Source organism: Schistocerca nitens, chromosome 11, assembly GCF_023898315.1.
Source record: "Schistocerca nitens isolate TAMUIC-IGC-003100 chromosome 11, iqSchNite1.1, whole genome shotgun sequence".
NCBI classification, from domain to species: Eukaryota; Metazoa; Arthropoda; class Insecta; order Orthoptera; family Acrididae; genus Schistocerca; species Schistocerca nitens.
In genome coordinates, this window is record NC_064624.1 from 73,159,173 (window position 1) to 73,171,887 (window position 12,715).

The following is a 12,715-nucleotide window of genomic DNA, read 5'->3' on the forward strand; positions in this document are numbered from 1 at the left end:
TTTGAGTTTCCGAAGCATCTCTGTAACACTTACGTTTTGTTCAGATCTACCGGCAACGAATCTAGCAGCCCTCCTCTGAATTACTTCGATGTGGTTCCTCCAGTCCGACCTGGTACGGATCCCAAACACTCGAGCAGTACTCAAGAATAGGTCGCAGAAGCGTCCCATACGCGGTCTCCTTTACAGGTGAACCACTCCTTCCAAAAAGTCACCCAATACACCGAAGTCGACCATCCACCTTCCCTACCACACTTCTCACATGATTGCTCCATTTCATATCACCTGGAACCGTTAGGCCCAAACATTTAAATAACTTGACTGTGTCAAGTAGGACACTAGTAACACTGTAAGTGAACATTACGGGTTTTTTCTTCCTACTTACCCACATTAACTCAAGTTTTCCACATTTAGAGCAAGCTGCCATTCATCATACCAACTAGAAATTTTCTCTAAGTTGTATCTTCCTAAAGTCATTCAACTTCGCACCTTCCCGTAGACCACGGCAGCATTAGCAAACAACTGCAGATTGCTGCCCACCTTGTCCGCCAAATCATTTACACTACTGGTCATTAAAATTGCTACACCACGAATATGACGTGCTACGGACGCGAAATTTAATCGACACGAAGAGGATGCTGTGATATGCAAATGGTTAGCTTTTCAGAGCATTCACACAAGGTAGGCGCCGGTGGCGACACCTACAACGTGCTGACGTGAGGAAAGTTTCCAACCGATTTCTCATACACAAACAGCAGTTGCCCGGCGTTGCCTGGTGAAATTTTGTTGTGATACCTCGTGTAAGGAGCCGGCCGGGGTGGCCGAGCGGTTCTAGGCGCTACAGTCTGGAACCGCGCGACCTCTACGGTCGCAGGTTCGAATCCTGCCTCGGGCATGGATGTGTGTGCTGTCAGGTTAGTTAGGTTTAAGTAGTTCTAAGTTCTAGGGGACTGATGACCTCAGAAGTTAAGTCCTATAGTGCTTAGAGCCATATGAACCATTTTGAACCTCGTGTAAGGAGGAGAAACGCGTACCATCACGTTTCCGACTTTGATAAAAGTCGGATTGTAGCCTATCACGATTACGGTTTATCGTATCGCGACATTGCTGCTCGCATTGGTCGTGATCCAATGACTGTTAGCAGAATATGGAATCGGTGGGTTCAGGAGGGTAATACGGAACGCAGTGCTGGATCCCAACAGCCTCGTATCACTAGCAGTCGAGATGACAGGCATCCTACGCACATTGGAAGCGTGTGTTCGTCATCGCCATACTGGCGTATCACCCGGTGTGATGGTATGGGGTGCCATTGGTTACACGTCTCGGTCACCTCTTGTTCGCATTGACGGCACTTTGAACAGTGGACGTTACATTTCAGATGTATTACGACCCGTGGCTCTACCCTTCATTCGATCCCTGTGAAACCCTACATTTCGGCAGGATAATGCAGGACAGCATGTTGCAGGTCCTGTACGGGCCTTTCTGGATACAGAAATGTTCGACTGCTGCCCTGGCTAGCACATTCTCCAGATCTCTCACTAAGTGAAAACGTCTGGTCAATGGTGGCCGAGCAACTGTCTCGTCACAATACGCCAGTCACTACTCTTGATGAATTGCGGTATCGTATCGAAGCTGCACGGGCAGCTGTACCTGTACACGCCATCCAAGCTCTGTTTGACTCAATGCCCAGGCGTATCAAGGGCGTTATTACTGCCAGAGTGGTTGTTCTGGGTACTTATTTCTCAAGATCTATGCACCCAAATTGCGAGAAAATGTAATCACATGTTAGTTCTAGTATAATATATTTGTCCAACGAATACCCGTTGATCATCTGCATTTCTTCTTGGTGTAGGAATTTTAGTGGCCAGTAGTGTATGCATACAGAGAACAAGAGCAGTACTGTCTCACTTCCCTGGGTCACTGCTAACGATACCCTTGTCTCTGGCGAACCTTTTCCTCCGAAGACAAAATACTGGGTTTTGCTATTTAAGAAGTCTTCAAGCCACCCACGTATGTGTGAACTTCCATATGCTCGTACCTTCGTTAACAAGCCTGCAACGGAGCACCACGTCAAATGTTTTCCGGAAATATAGAAATATGGAACCGGCTTGCCCCTCGTCCATATTTCGCAGTATATCATGTGAGAAACGGACGAGTTGAATCTCGCACGAGTGAGGCTTTCTGAAATCAGGCTGATTCGTCGATATGGGCTCCTCAGTCTCAAGAAGCTTTACTATACTCGAACTGAAAATATCTTATAAGATTCTGCAGTAAACCGTTAATTTTGCGGTTCCTTTCCTTTACCCTCCTGCGCTCTTTTCCAGTGGTTTGAGACTTTGTACTGGGTGAGGGATTCACGATAAATGCAAGCTAGGTACGGGGCCAACACCGTAGAGTACTTATTGCATAATCTAACTCGGACTCCATCGGGAGGTGGTGATTTATTTGCTTTCAAATCTTTCACCTCTTTCTCTGTACCAAACACGCTTATAGCTATATCCATACTCAAATGACGGTATGTTCGTACAATTCTCCAGTGTGAACGATTTCTTGTACGTGAAATTTAAAACTTCGGATTTCGTTTTTCTGTCTTCTATTACCACTCAATCTGGTCAACAAAGGACTGAGTGGAAACCGAATGCAACTGTATTTTCTGTTCCAAATGGAGCATGCATGTGGCAGGAAGGAAAACCATTACTATCTATGTGTATCGATCAATTTAAGCTAGGCCAGTCATGGATTAAAGTTACATGACAACCTCCACCTACTAGCAAATGAGTGCCCCAATGAAATATAGGGTCGGCATAAAGTCTTGCCCTAATTATAACAATTTATTACAGAATAACCGTTTGATATAGTAACTTACATTTGATGCCGTTACATAGGTTAGTGCTACTAGGTTTTTTGAGGTCACTTATGTCAGTAAACCTAAACGTGTGTTTCCTTGGTAGCTTGGAGAATGTCGAGGCGGTATTCCAGTTCCCACCAGGAGTTTCGTAACATGTGTTCTGTCACAGTACCCAAAGCAGCTTGTATCCTAGCCTTCAGTTCGTCGATGTCAGAAACTGGTGTGACGAAGACTCTGTCCTTGATATAGCCCCAGAAAAATAAGTCAAGGGGTGTAATGTCTGGAGAGCGGGGTGGTGGGGAGGTCTGCCACTTCGAGGGCGATCTTCAGCGCTGCCTGTTTCGCTAAACTTTGCATACCAAAGCTTTCTTGATTTAACGTCAGGAGGCGTGCGTCCATAAGAAGCTCGAAATTTATGCTGAGCACTGATGGGCGATTTCGTTTCTTGAAACCAAAGCACACATTGCGCTTTCTCCTGCTTCGACGCCATTTCGCCAGCAACTAGCAGACGTAACAGACAGCGCCATCTATTGGTCACAACAACTAGTAACACTAACCTATGTAACGCCATCAAATGTAACTTATTATGTCAAACGTTTATTCTGTTATAATTTTTTAAAATTAGAGCTCACCCTTTATATATGGCGGTACCAGTTGTGGAGTTCGAGTTAACAATCAATACTAGAATCTCATTAGAAGCCAACAATGCACTGAAGAGCCAAAGAAACTGGTACACATGCCTAATATCGTGTAGAGCCCACGAGCAGACAAAAGTGCCACAACACAATGTGGCATCGACTCGACTAGTGTCTGAAGTAGTGCTGGAGCGAATTGACACCATGAACCCTGCAGGGCTGCCCACAAATCCGTAAGAGTACGATAGGGTGGTGATCTCTTCTGAACATCACGTTGCAAGGCATCCAAAATATGCTCAATATTATTCATGTATGGGGAGTTGGGTGGCCAGCGGAGCCTCTGTGTAGCAATTCTGGACGTGTGGGATATCGCACTGTCCAGCTGTAATTACCCAATTCCGTCGGAGTTCATAATGGACACGAAGGGATGCAGATGATTAGGCAGGATGCTTATGTACGTGTCACCTGTCAGAGTCGCATCTAGACGTATCTCGGGTCCCATATCACTCCAACTGCACACGCCCCACACCATTACAGAGCCTCCACCAGCTTCAACAGTCCCCTGGTGACATGCTGGGTACATGGATTAAAGAGGTTGTCAATCCGTTCGATACAATGTTAAACGAAACTCGTCCGATCAGGCAACATGTTTCCAATCATCAATAGTCCAATGTCGGTGTTGACCGGCCCGTACGAGGCGTAAAGCCTTATGTCGTGCAGTAATCAAGGGCACACGAAGTGCGGTTTCTGCTGCGAAAGCTTATATCGATGATGTTTCGTCGAATGGTCCCACGCTGACACTTGTTGATGGCCCAGCGTTGGAATCTGCAGCAATTTGGGGACGTATTACACTTCTGTCACGCTGAACGATTCTCTGCAGTCGTCGTTGGCCCCGTTCTTGCAGGATCATTTTTCGGCAGCAGCGGTGTGAAATGGACGTTCGGGAAAATCCTCCCCCCCCCCCTCCCCCCTCAGAGATGCTTTGTCCCATCACTCGGGCACCGACTATAGCACCAAGTTCAATTTCACGTAAATCTTGGTAAGCTGTTGTTGTAGCAGTCGTAACCGAACTAGCAATTCCGCCAGTCCTTCGTCGTCTTATACAGGCGTTGCCGACCGCAGCGCTGTATACTGCCTGTTTACATACCTCTGTATTTCAATACGCATACCTATACCAGTTTCCCTGGTGCTTCAGTGCAGATCATTAATAGCTAATAATAAATAATAAATTGTTTGAATTAACATCTTGTAAAAAGCAACAACTGTAAGGTCGATGATGTGTGTAGTCTGTCAGGAAATTGAAGTAAATTCATTTGGTGTGAGAGGTTGGGAGACCCACAAGAGAGATGCTATGCCGCGTGTTTGCCAGTTCCTTCAGCTCGACGCCACCTCTGCGACTTGCACGCCCTTAACCTGCACCAGTAATCAGTAATCCTACTGGGGACAGGGGACCCCCAGGTTAACGTGGAATCACAGTTACGTATCGTTCCTGGCATATCTTCACTTCATGGAGAGGTGAAGGCTGGGGCAAAGGTATCCATCACTGATGCCTTCATGTTACAGATCACAATACGGACATCACATGTACGTATGTGAGCACTGACACTTCATAATAAAGAGCATATTCAAATATAATAAGACTTTAATTACCCTTAAAAATCCCAAATGATGTCCCTTCGACTTGAAACTCGTTCATTTTTTTGATGTCATACACAAAACGTTGAAAGTTTCTGGAAATTAAGGTTTTATTAGTGTCCATTATCAATGGTCTATACACTAATTCTTTACAAATGTAGAGAACAGTAAGATGATCAACATATACAACAAACATCACCCAAACAGGCTTTGAAGGTCCAACAGTACCGACCGGCCGCCATGTCATCCTCAGCCCATAGGAGTCACCGGATGCCGACACGGCGGGGGGGGGGGGGAGGAGGGAGATGTATGTGGTCAGTCAAGTAGCTCCTCATTGGGCTTCACAAGGTATGAGTGCACTCCGCATTGTATACAGGATGGTCCATTGATCGTGACCGGGCCAAATATCTCACGAAATAAGCGTCGAACGAAAAAACTACACAGAACGAAACTTGTCTAGCTTGAAGGGGCAAACCAGACGGCGCTATGGTTGGCTCACTAGATGGTCAAACGGGTATCAACTACGTTTTTTTCTAATTAGTAACCCCCATTTTTATTACATATTCGTCTAGTACGTAAAGAATTATGAATGTTTTAGTTGGACCACTTTTTTCGCTTTGTGATAGATGGCGCTTTAATAGTCACAAACATATGGCTCACAATTTTAGACGAACAGTTGGTAACAGGAAGGTGTTTTTAAATTAAAATACAGGACGTAGGTACGTTTGAATATTTTATTTCGGTTGTTCCAACGTGATACGTGTACCTTTGTCAACTTATCATTTCTCAGAACGCATGCTGTTACAGCGTGACTACCTGTGAATACCACATTAATGCAATAAATGCTCAAAATTATGTCCGCCAACCTCAATGCATTTGGCAATACGTGTAACGACATTCCTCTCAACAGCGAGTAATTCGCCTTCCGTTATGTTCGCACATCCATTGACAATGCCCTGACGCATGTTGTCAGGCGTTGTCGGTGGATCACGATAGTAAATGTCCTTCAACTTTCCCCACAGAAAGAAATCCAGGAACGTCAGATCCGGTGAACGTGCGGGCAATGGTATAGTGCTTCGACGACCAATCCACCTGTCATGAAATATGCTATTCAAAACCGCTTCAACCGCACGCGAGCTATGTGCCGGACATACATCATGTTGGAAGTATATCGCCATTCTGTCATGCAGTGAAACATCTTGTAGTAACATCAGTAGAACGTTACGTAGGAAATCAGCATACATTGCACCATTTAGATTACCATCGATAAAATGGGGGCCGGCCGCGGTGGTCTCGCGGTTCTAGGCGCGCAGTCCGGAACCGTGCGACTGCTACGGTCGCAGGTTCGAATCCTGCCTCGGGCATGGCTGTGTGTGATGTCCTTAGGTTAGTTAGGTTTAAGTAGTTCTAAGTTCTAGGGGGCTGATGACCACAGCAGTTGAGTCCCATAGTGCTCAGAGCCATTTGAACCATTTTTGATAAAATGGGGGCCAATTATCCTTCCTCCCATAATGCCGCACCATACATTAACCCGCCAAGGTCGCTCATGTTCCACTTGTCGCAGCCATCGTGGATTTTCCGTTGCCCAATAGTGCATATTATGCCGGTTTACGTTACCGCTGTTGGTGAATGACGCTTCGTCGCTAAATAGAACGCGTGCAAAAAATCTGTCATCGTTCCGTAATTTCTCTTGTGCCCAGTGGCAGAACTGTGGAAAGTCGTCGCCATGCGATTCCTGGTGCATAGAAATATGGTACGGGTGCAATTGATGTTGATATAGCATTCACAACACCGACGTTTTTGAGATTCCCGATTCTCGCGCAATTTGTTAGCTACTGATGTGCGGATTAGCCGCGACAGCAGCTAAAACACCTCCTTGGGCATCATCATTTGCTGCTGGTCATGGTTGACGTTTCACATGAGACTGGACACTTCCTGTTTCCTTAAATAACGTAACTATCCGGCGAACGGTCCGGACACGTGGATGATGTCGTCCAGGATACCGAGCAGCATACATAGCACACACCCGTTGGGCATTTTGATCACAATAGTCATACATCAACCCGATATCTACCTTTTCTGCAATTGGAAAACAGTCCATTTTAACACGGGTAATGTATCACGAAGCAAATACCGTCCGCACTGGCGGAATGTTACGTGATACCACGTACTTTTACGTTAGTGACTATTACATCACCATCTATCGCAAAGCGAAAGAAGTGGTCCAACTAAAACAGTCATATTGGTCCATTTGGTTTGTGAGTCCTAAGAAATGGATATCCTGGGAAATGAACGGACTGAGAAGTTACGTGTGGCTTAAGCCCCATTTCAGACACGAGGTCTTTGTGAATGCTTAATCGGTGGAAAGGAAGCTTCATTTCTTTATAAAGCGCGAGCCAGAATAGGCAACGATTGCCTATCACAATGCGCTGCTAATATTTCTGACAAGTGTTTCCAGGTGGGCCGCAGGTGGCCTTTTACCAAGTTCATCCCTCCCTCTGGTGGAGGACACCGAGTCACAGCTCCGTGCAGTGGTGTAGCTCAAGAGTGGTCGAGGTTTTGAGCACCAGAGCTGGTTTCTGCTTGTGGACGCTGAACGAGGGGAGATCTCCATGAGCGAGGTTGGCCTTCCCAACTTCCTGTACCAGACGCTCGACTCATGTAAGTACGACTTCGGAAGCCAGTCGACAGCCATCCTTTGTTGGAACATGTGCCACGATCTGTAGTATGCTTCATCCTGTTCCCCCCAGGGCTGCCAAATAGTTATAAAAATACTTCATACGGACACGTGACAGCAACTGAGCCCACCTCAGTTGCTGTGACGTCTTAGTGTGAAATAATTGTATAACGATTGTAATTCACGATATCCAGTGTTTTATGGCGCTATAAAATCAGTTCATTTATTTGAATAAAAGCCTATGGGGCCTGAAGATGGAAAAATGAATTGCCGAAACTGGTTGCTTTCAGAACAAATAAAATATCTCAATGTATACGGCTGTTGATGATGTTTATTGACATTGAAATGTACTTATCAGCCAATGTTCCATGGCCATGATAGACCAACAGAGATTGCTTAGTTTGCCCGTCTTTGGAACGAAATATATCACTGAGGTCAGTGATCCGAAAGTTTGTTGGTAGGTTTGTGGAGGTATGTGGCATTAGATGTCTATGCACAGGTCATGTGATATGGGTACATAATGGGCCGGTGATTTGGGTAAGCAGTGATGGAGCCGGATAGGATCCCAGATGGGTTTGGTTCAAATGCCTCTGAGCACTATGGGACATAACTTCTGAGTTCATCAGTCCTCTAGAACTACTTAAACCTAAGTAACCTAAGGACATCACACACATCCATGCCCAAAGCAGAATTCGAACCTGCAACCGTAGCGGTCGCGCGGTTCCAGACTGTAGCGCCTAGAACCGCAAGGCCACAATGGCCGGCCAGATGGGTTTAATAAGGTTTACATCAGGCCAATTGTGGTCGCAGAGACATCAACGTCTGTTCATTATAATGCTCCTCAAACCAATGTAGCGCAGTTCTGTCTCTGAGACACGAACAGTAATGCTGCTGATAGATGACAGCGCCATTGGGGAAGACAACAAGCGTGAAGGGATGCAGATGGTTCACAGCCATCAGAGTGTCTTCCTTTCTTAGGTCGCAAGCGAGCGCAGTAGAATCTCACTCACAGCATACTGCTGCCCCCACCAGCCTGTGTCAGGGCCCCACTGCGCGTTTCGAGCCATCGTTCACCTCGATGACGGCGTTTTGTGGAGACGACCATCGATCTACTGCAGCAAAAATGTGATTCGACCAAAGAGCCGACAAAATACCCATTGATTGACAGTCGAATCCGATTGGTCCCGTGCCCACTGTCACTGAAACTGACGATGTCATTGGGTCAACATGTTAACACTTAGGGGTGGTCTGCCGAAGAATTCCATGTTCAACATTCTACGATGAACTGTGTACTCCGAAATACTTGTGCGTGCACCAGCATTGTGCTCTTCGGCAGAGATGCCACAGATCACCATCTATCCTACTTCGCAGAGCACACAAGCCTCCTAACCGCACATACTGTGAAGAGTCGTTGACGTCCGACCATTTAGCGTGTAGTGGTAGTATTACTGTCTTACTGTCTCTAGCGTGTAGTGGTAGTGTTACTGTCTTTCTGTCTCTTTCCATAGATGCTGACTGAGATGTGGCTGGCTCGTGTTATGCTTGCATTGAACCTTGGTTGCTATTCTGTGATTAGTCTCCTACGGTTATCGCGATTATGCTGTTATCCTCTCTCTCCACGAGTGGCAGCAGCAGTGTGTATCGATATTCGCACCCTTGTACTATCTTTGGCCTCGCGCTGATAGTTTCCAGCTGTGCCAAGTGCAGACAGATGGTCGGTTGGGGTGGAGCAGCGAGGAAGTCTCCGTGGCGCGTGTCTGGCCGGGGCCAAACGCGCTCGGAGTGTGAGGGGCTGTTCCCATTGCTACGAGGTCCATGGCTCACCGATCCCGGACACGAAAGTTAGGTCTTTACTTAATATACCAGCCGACCCCAACGGTTCACATTGTGTCGTTTGAATTTCGTTGTGGGCTGTTGGGACATTTCTGTCAGCAACAATGTGTGTTTTCAAGTTGGCGAAATTCTAGCCTCTCTTCTGTGAAGTTTAACTTGATTATTTTTAAATTGAAGTTCACCAGCGGAATGGTCTGCCTTGTGGCCGTTAACGTTCCGGTTACCTGCCCTTAGCCGTTGACGTAAATTCAGGCAGTGTATTTTCCTCGTCGTGTTGTGGCTGTCCGGCACGGCGTGTAGTTTGACAGCTGAATGTGTAATTCGTTGTGGGCGCCGATACCTTCTGCGTTGTTCCATTGAACTCCCTGTTGTGTGCTGGTCGGGTGGAGCGGAAGTTATCCTGTCGCTTGGTCCGATGACTGTCTGTCGCTTGGGTTGCCGCCTGATTGAGTATTGTTGGGCCGACTGCCTGTCTCACCTAAGCGAGTGTTAGTGTTTGAATTCCAGGCCGACCTTTGGAAACTTTTGTGCGGCTGGTCCCGGCGGAGGTTCGAGCCCTCCTTCGGGCATGGGTGTGTGTATTTGTCAGGATAATTTAGGTTAAGTAGCGTGTAAGATTAGGGACTGATGACCTTAGCAGTTAAGTCCCATAAGATTTCACACTTTGGAAACTTCTGAGCGCCGTATGATGTGCTGCCTTTTGTTATTTGTCTTTGTTGTTTGTTTATGTATGGCTTTTAGCCGATTTTAAATTAAAATTGTTTTGACCTTAAGGTGTGAGAGTGTTTGGGCCTTCAGCCTAAAGAAATGTTTTAAGATGAGGCCTTCTGCCTATTAAAATTCAAATTCTTGTATCTGAGTCTTAAGTGATTGGCCTCCAGCCGGTGGTAAATTAGTTTTGCTCTTGAGCGTGAGATTGAATGGCGCATTTAGCCAGGAATTAGGTTCTTAAATTAGTGTTTGGCTTGCTCTCATTTTAATGTTTTCTTTACTCTTGTAATGTTTGTCAAATAAATAAAGTAGTATGTTCGAGTGTAGCTGACAGCCACTCATTTTGGCCCCTTTCCGCAAATTAAACTATCTGTCCTGTCCTGCGGGTATAGCAGGCGATCTCACTGACGACAGTAGCACGTGAACATTCGACCAGCTTCGCCATTTTCTGTATACCCGTTCTCTTGGACTAGTGTCACTGCATCGGCAGTATACGAGAACCTCACAAAAACGTCGAAAAATATGGAGCACAACATTTCGGCTAGCTACACATTAGTAAATCGGTGACGTAAAAGTATTACCGTTTCGAAAAAAGGCTACGGTGATAGCCGTAAGGCTCTGTAGAACATGTGTGCTAGAGATAAATAAATGGCATTCCAACTAGTACACTCTGTAACACCAAGCACAATTCTTCATTAAGACTCAATTATGTTACAGAGTTCATTCATTATAACCACGTGATGACACCGTTACTCAAAGCAGGTATCAAATCAAGAAATGGGACTACCACAATGAGGTAAATTAGCTCACGCCAAATGAATTTGTGGAACCATGAAATGTCTCTAAAAATACTTACCCGGGCGGTCAGTTCTTAAACGGTAGACAGTGACGTCACCATCGGATCCTGAAAAAGAAAATCGTGCTTATCTCTAAGAAAAAACTGCACATGTATTTCATTATTTGGTATAAAATTGTTATTCACTATCATTCCAAGACATACATAAAATAAAAAAAACTAATGTATTTACCTGTAACGGGATCAGCGGCGCTGTATTCAGTAGCTGTGCCTACTGCTAAGAAAACGCAGATGACGAAATTAGCGCTTCTGCAGAACATTATGCAGGCACAAGGATGTCGACCCAAGTAAAGAACTTTTCCTTCAAAATATCTTCACCACATCTGCACACTGCTGAACAACCTGTAATTTTATGAATAAAGTTCTAACATTAGTTTTCTTTTAGCTAGGTGTGTAGCAAATTAGCTAGGGAAAATAAGTGTTTTCGTCCAAGTTGGGTTGCATCATTGTATAAGATTCATAGCGCACAGTCCTACCCAAGCGGTTTATCTCTGGAACCATTTAAGATATCATAATTCTATTTCCTTCTGATCAAATGTGAAGAAGGGCTCTCTAGAAAATCCCTGTGCACCTGTGATCTAGGGCTGCAGTCTTTGACAAGTAATCAAACTGTATGCAGTCCCAGGTTCAAAGCCCGCCACCGCTTAAACCTTGGTTAATAATTAACATTGGCGGCCGCAGACTTCCGGTATAAGTAGTCACCCTCTTTTTGCCAACGGCCATGTCAAAGAGAGCGGAGGAGCGGACTGAGATTCAGGGCATTCACTTACTCTTTGGGGTGCGAAACTGCCCCTAACGTGGAAGAATCGGCAAGGATCAACGGCATGAGGGTGCAGAAAGCAATGGAAACTAATCCATCAGAGAGACATAAATTTAATCTACAGGACATGTGGACTGCAATTGAAAAAGTGTCATGATGATCTTTCCGTTGGTAAAAGATTCCGGAAGAGTCCACCGTTCGGATCTCTGGGAGGGGACTGCCACGGGGGAGGTGACCATGAGAAAAAGATTGAATAGTCAACGAAAGGACAGTGTTCTACGAGTCGGGGCGTGGAATGTCAGAAGCTTGAACGTAGCAGGGAAGCTAGAAAGTTTGAAAAGGGAAATGGAAAGCCTCATTCTAGATGTAGTAGGAGTCAGTGAAGTGAAATGGAAAGAAGACAAAGATTTCTGGTCAGATGAGTAAAGGGTGTTATCAATAGCAGTAGAAAATGGTGTAACGGGAGTAGAATTCGTTATGACTAGGAATGTAGGGCAGATAGTGTGTTATTGTGAACAGTTCAGTGACAGGATTCTTATTATCAAAATCGACAGTAAACATGCCGATGTCGCAAGCTCAAGATGAAGAGACAGAGAAAGTATATGAGGTTATTGAAAGGGTAATACAGTACACAAAGGGAGATGTAACTGTAATAGGCATGGGGGACTGGAATGCAGCTGCCGGGGAAGGAGTAGAGAAAAAGGTTACAGGAGACTCTAGGCTTGGGAAAAGGAGTCAGAGAAAGACTACTTGCGTTCTGTAA

At 45.6% G+C, this 12,715-nt stretch overlaps 1 protein-coding gene across 1 annotated transcript in view; it reads right to left on the reverse strand.

Annotated features, from left to right (window-relative positions):
• Positions 1-12,715, reverse strand: part of LOC126212940 (uncharacterized) — a 483,964-nt gene that overhangs the window by 429,447 nt on the left and 41,802 nt on the right. The window contains exons 2-3 of the mRNA XM_049940457.1: positions 11,365-11,534; positions 11,193-11,240 (exon numbers count right to left, since the gene is read on the reverse strand). Coding sequence (XP_049796414.1) covers positions 11,193-11,240; positions 11,365-11,452 — 136 coding nt within the window. The 5' untranslated portion in view covers positions 11,453-11,534. The remainder of the gene's footprint in view (positions 1-11,192; positions 11,241-11,364; positions 11,535-12,715) is intronic.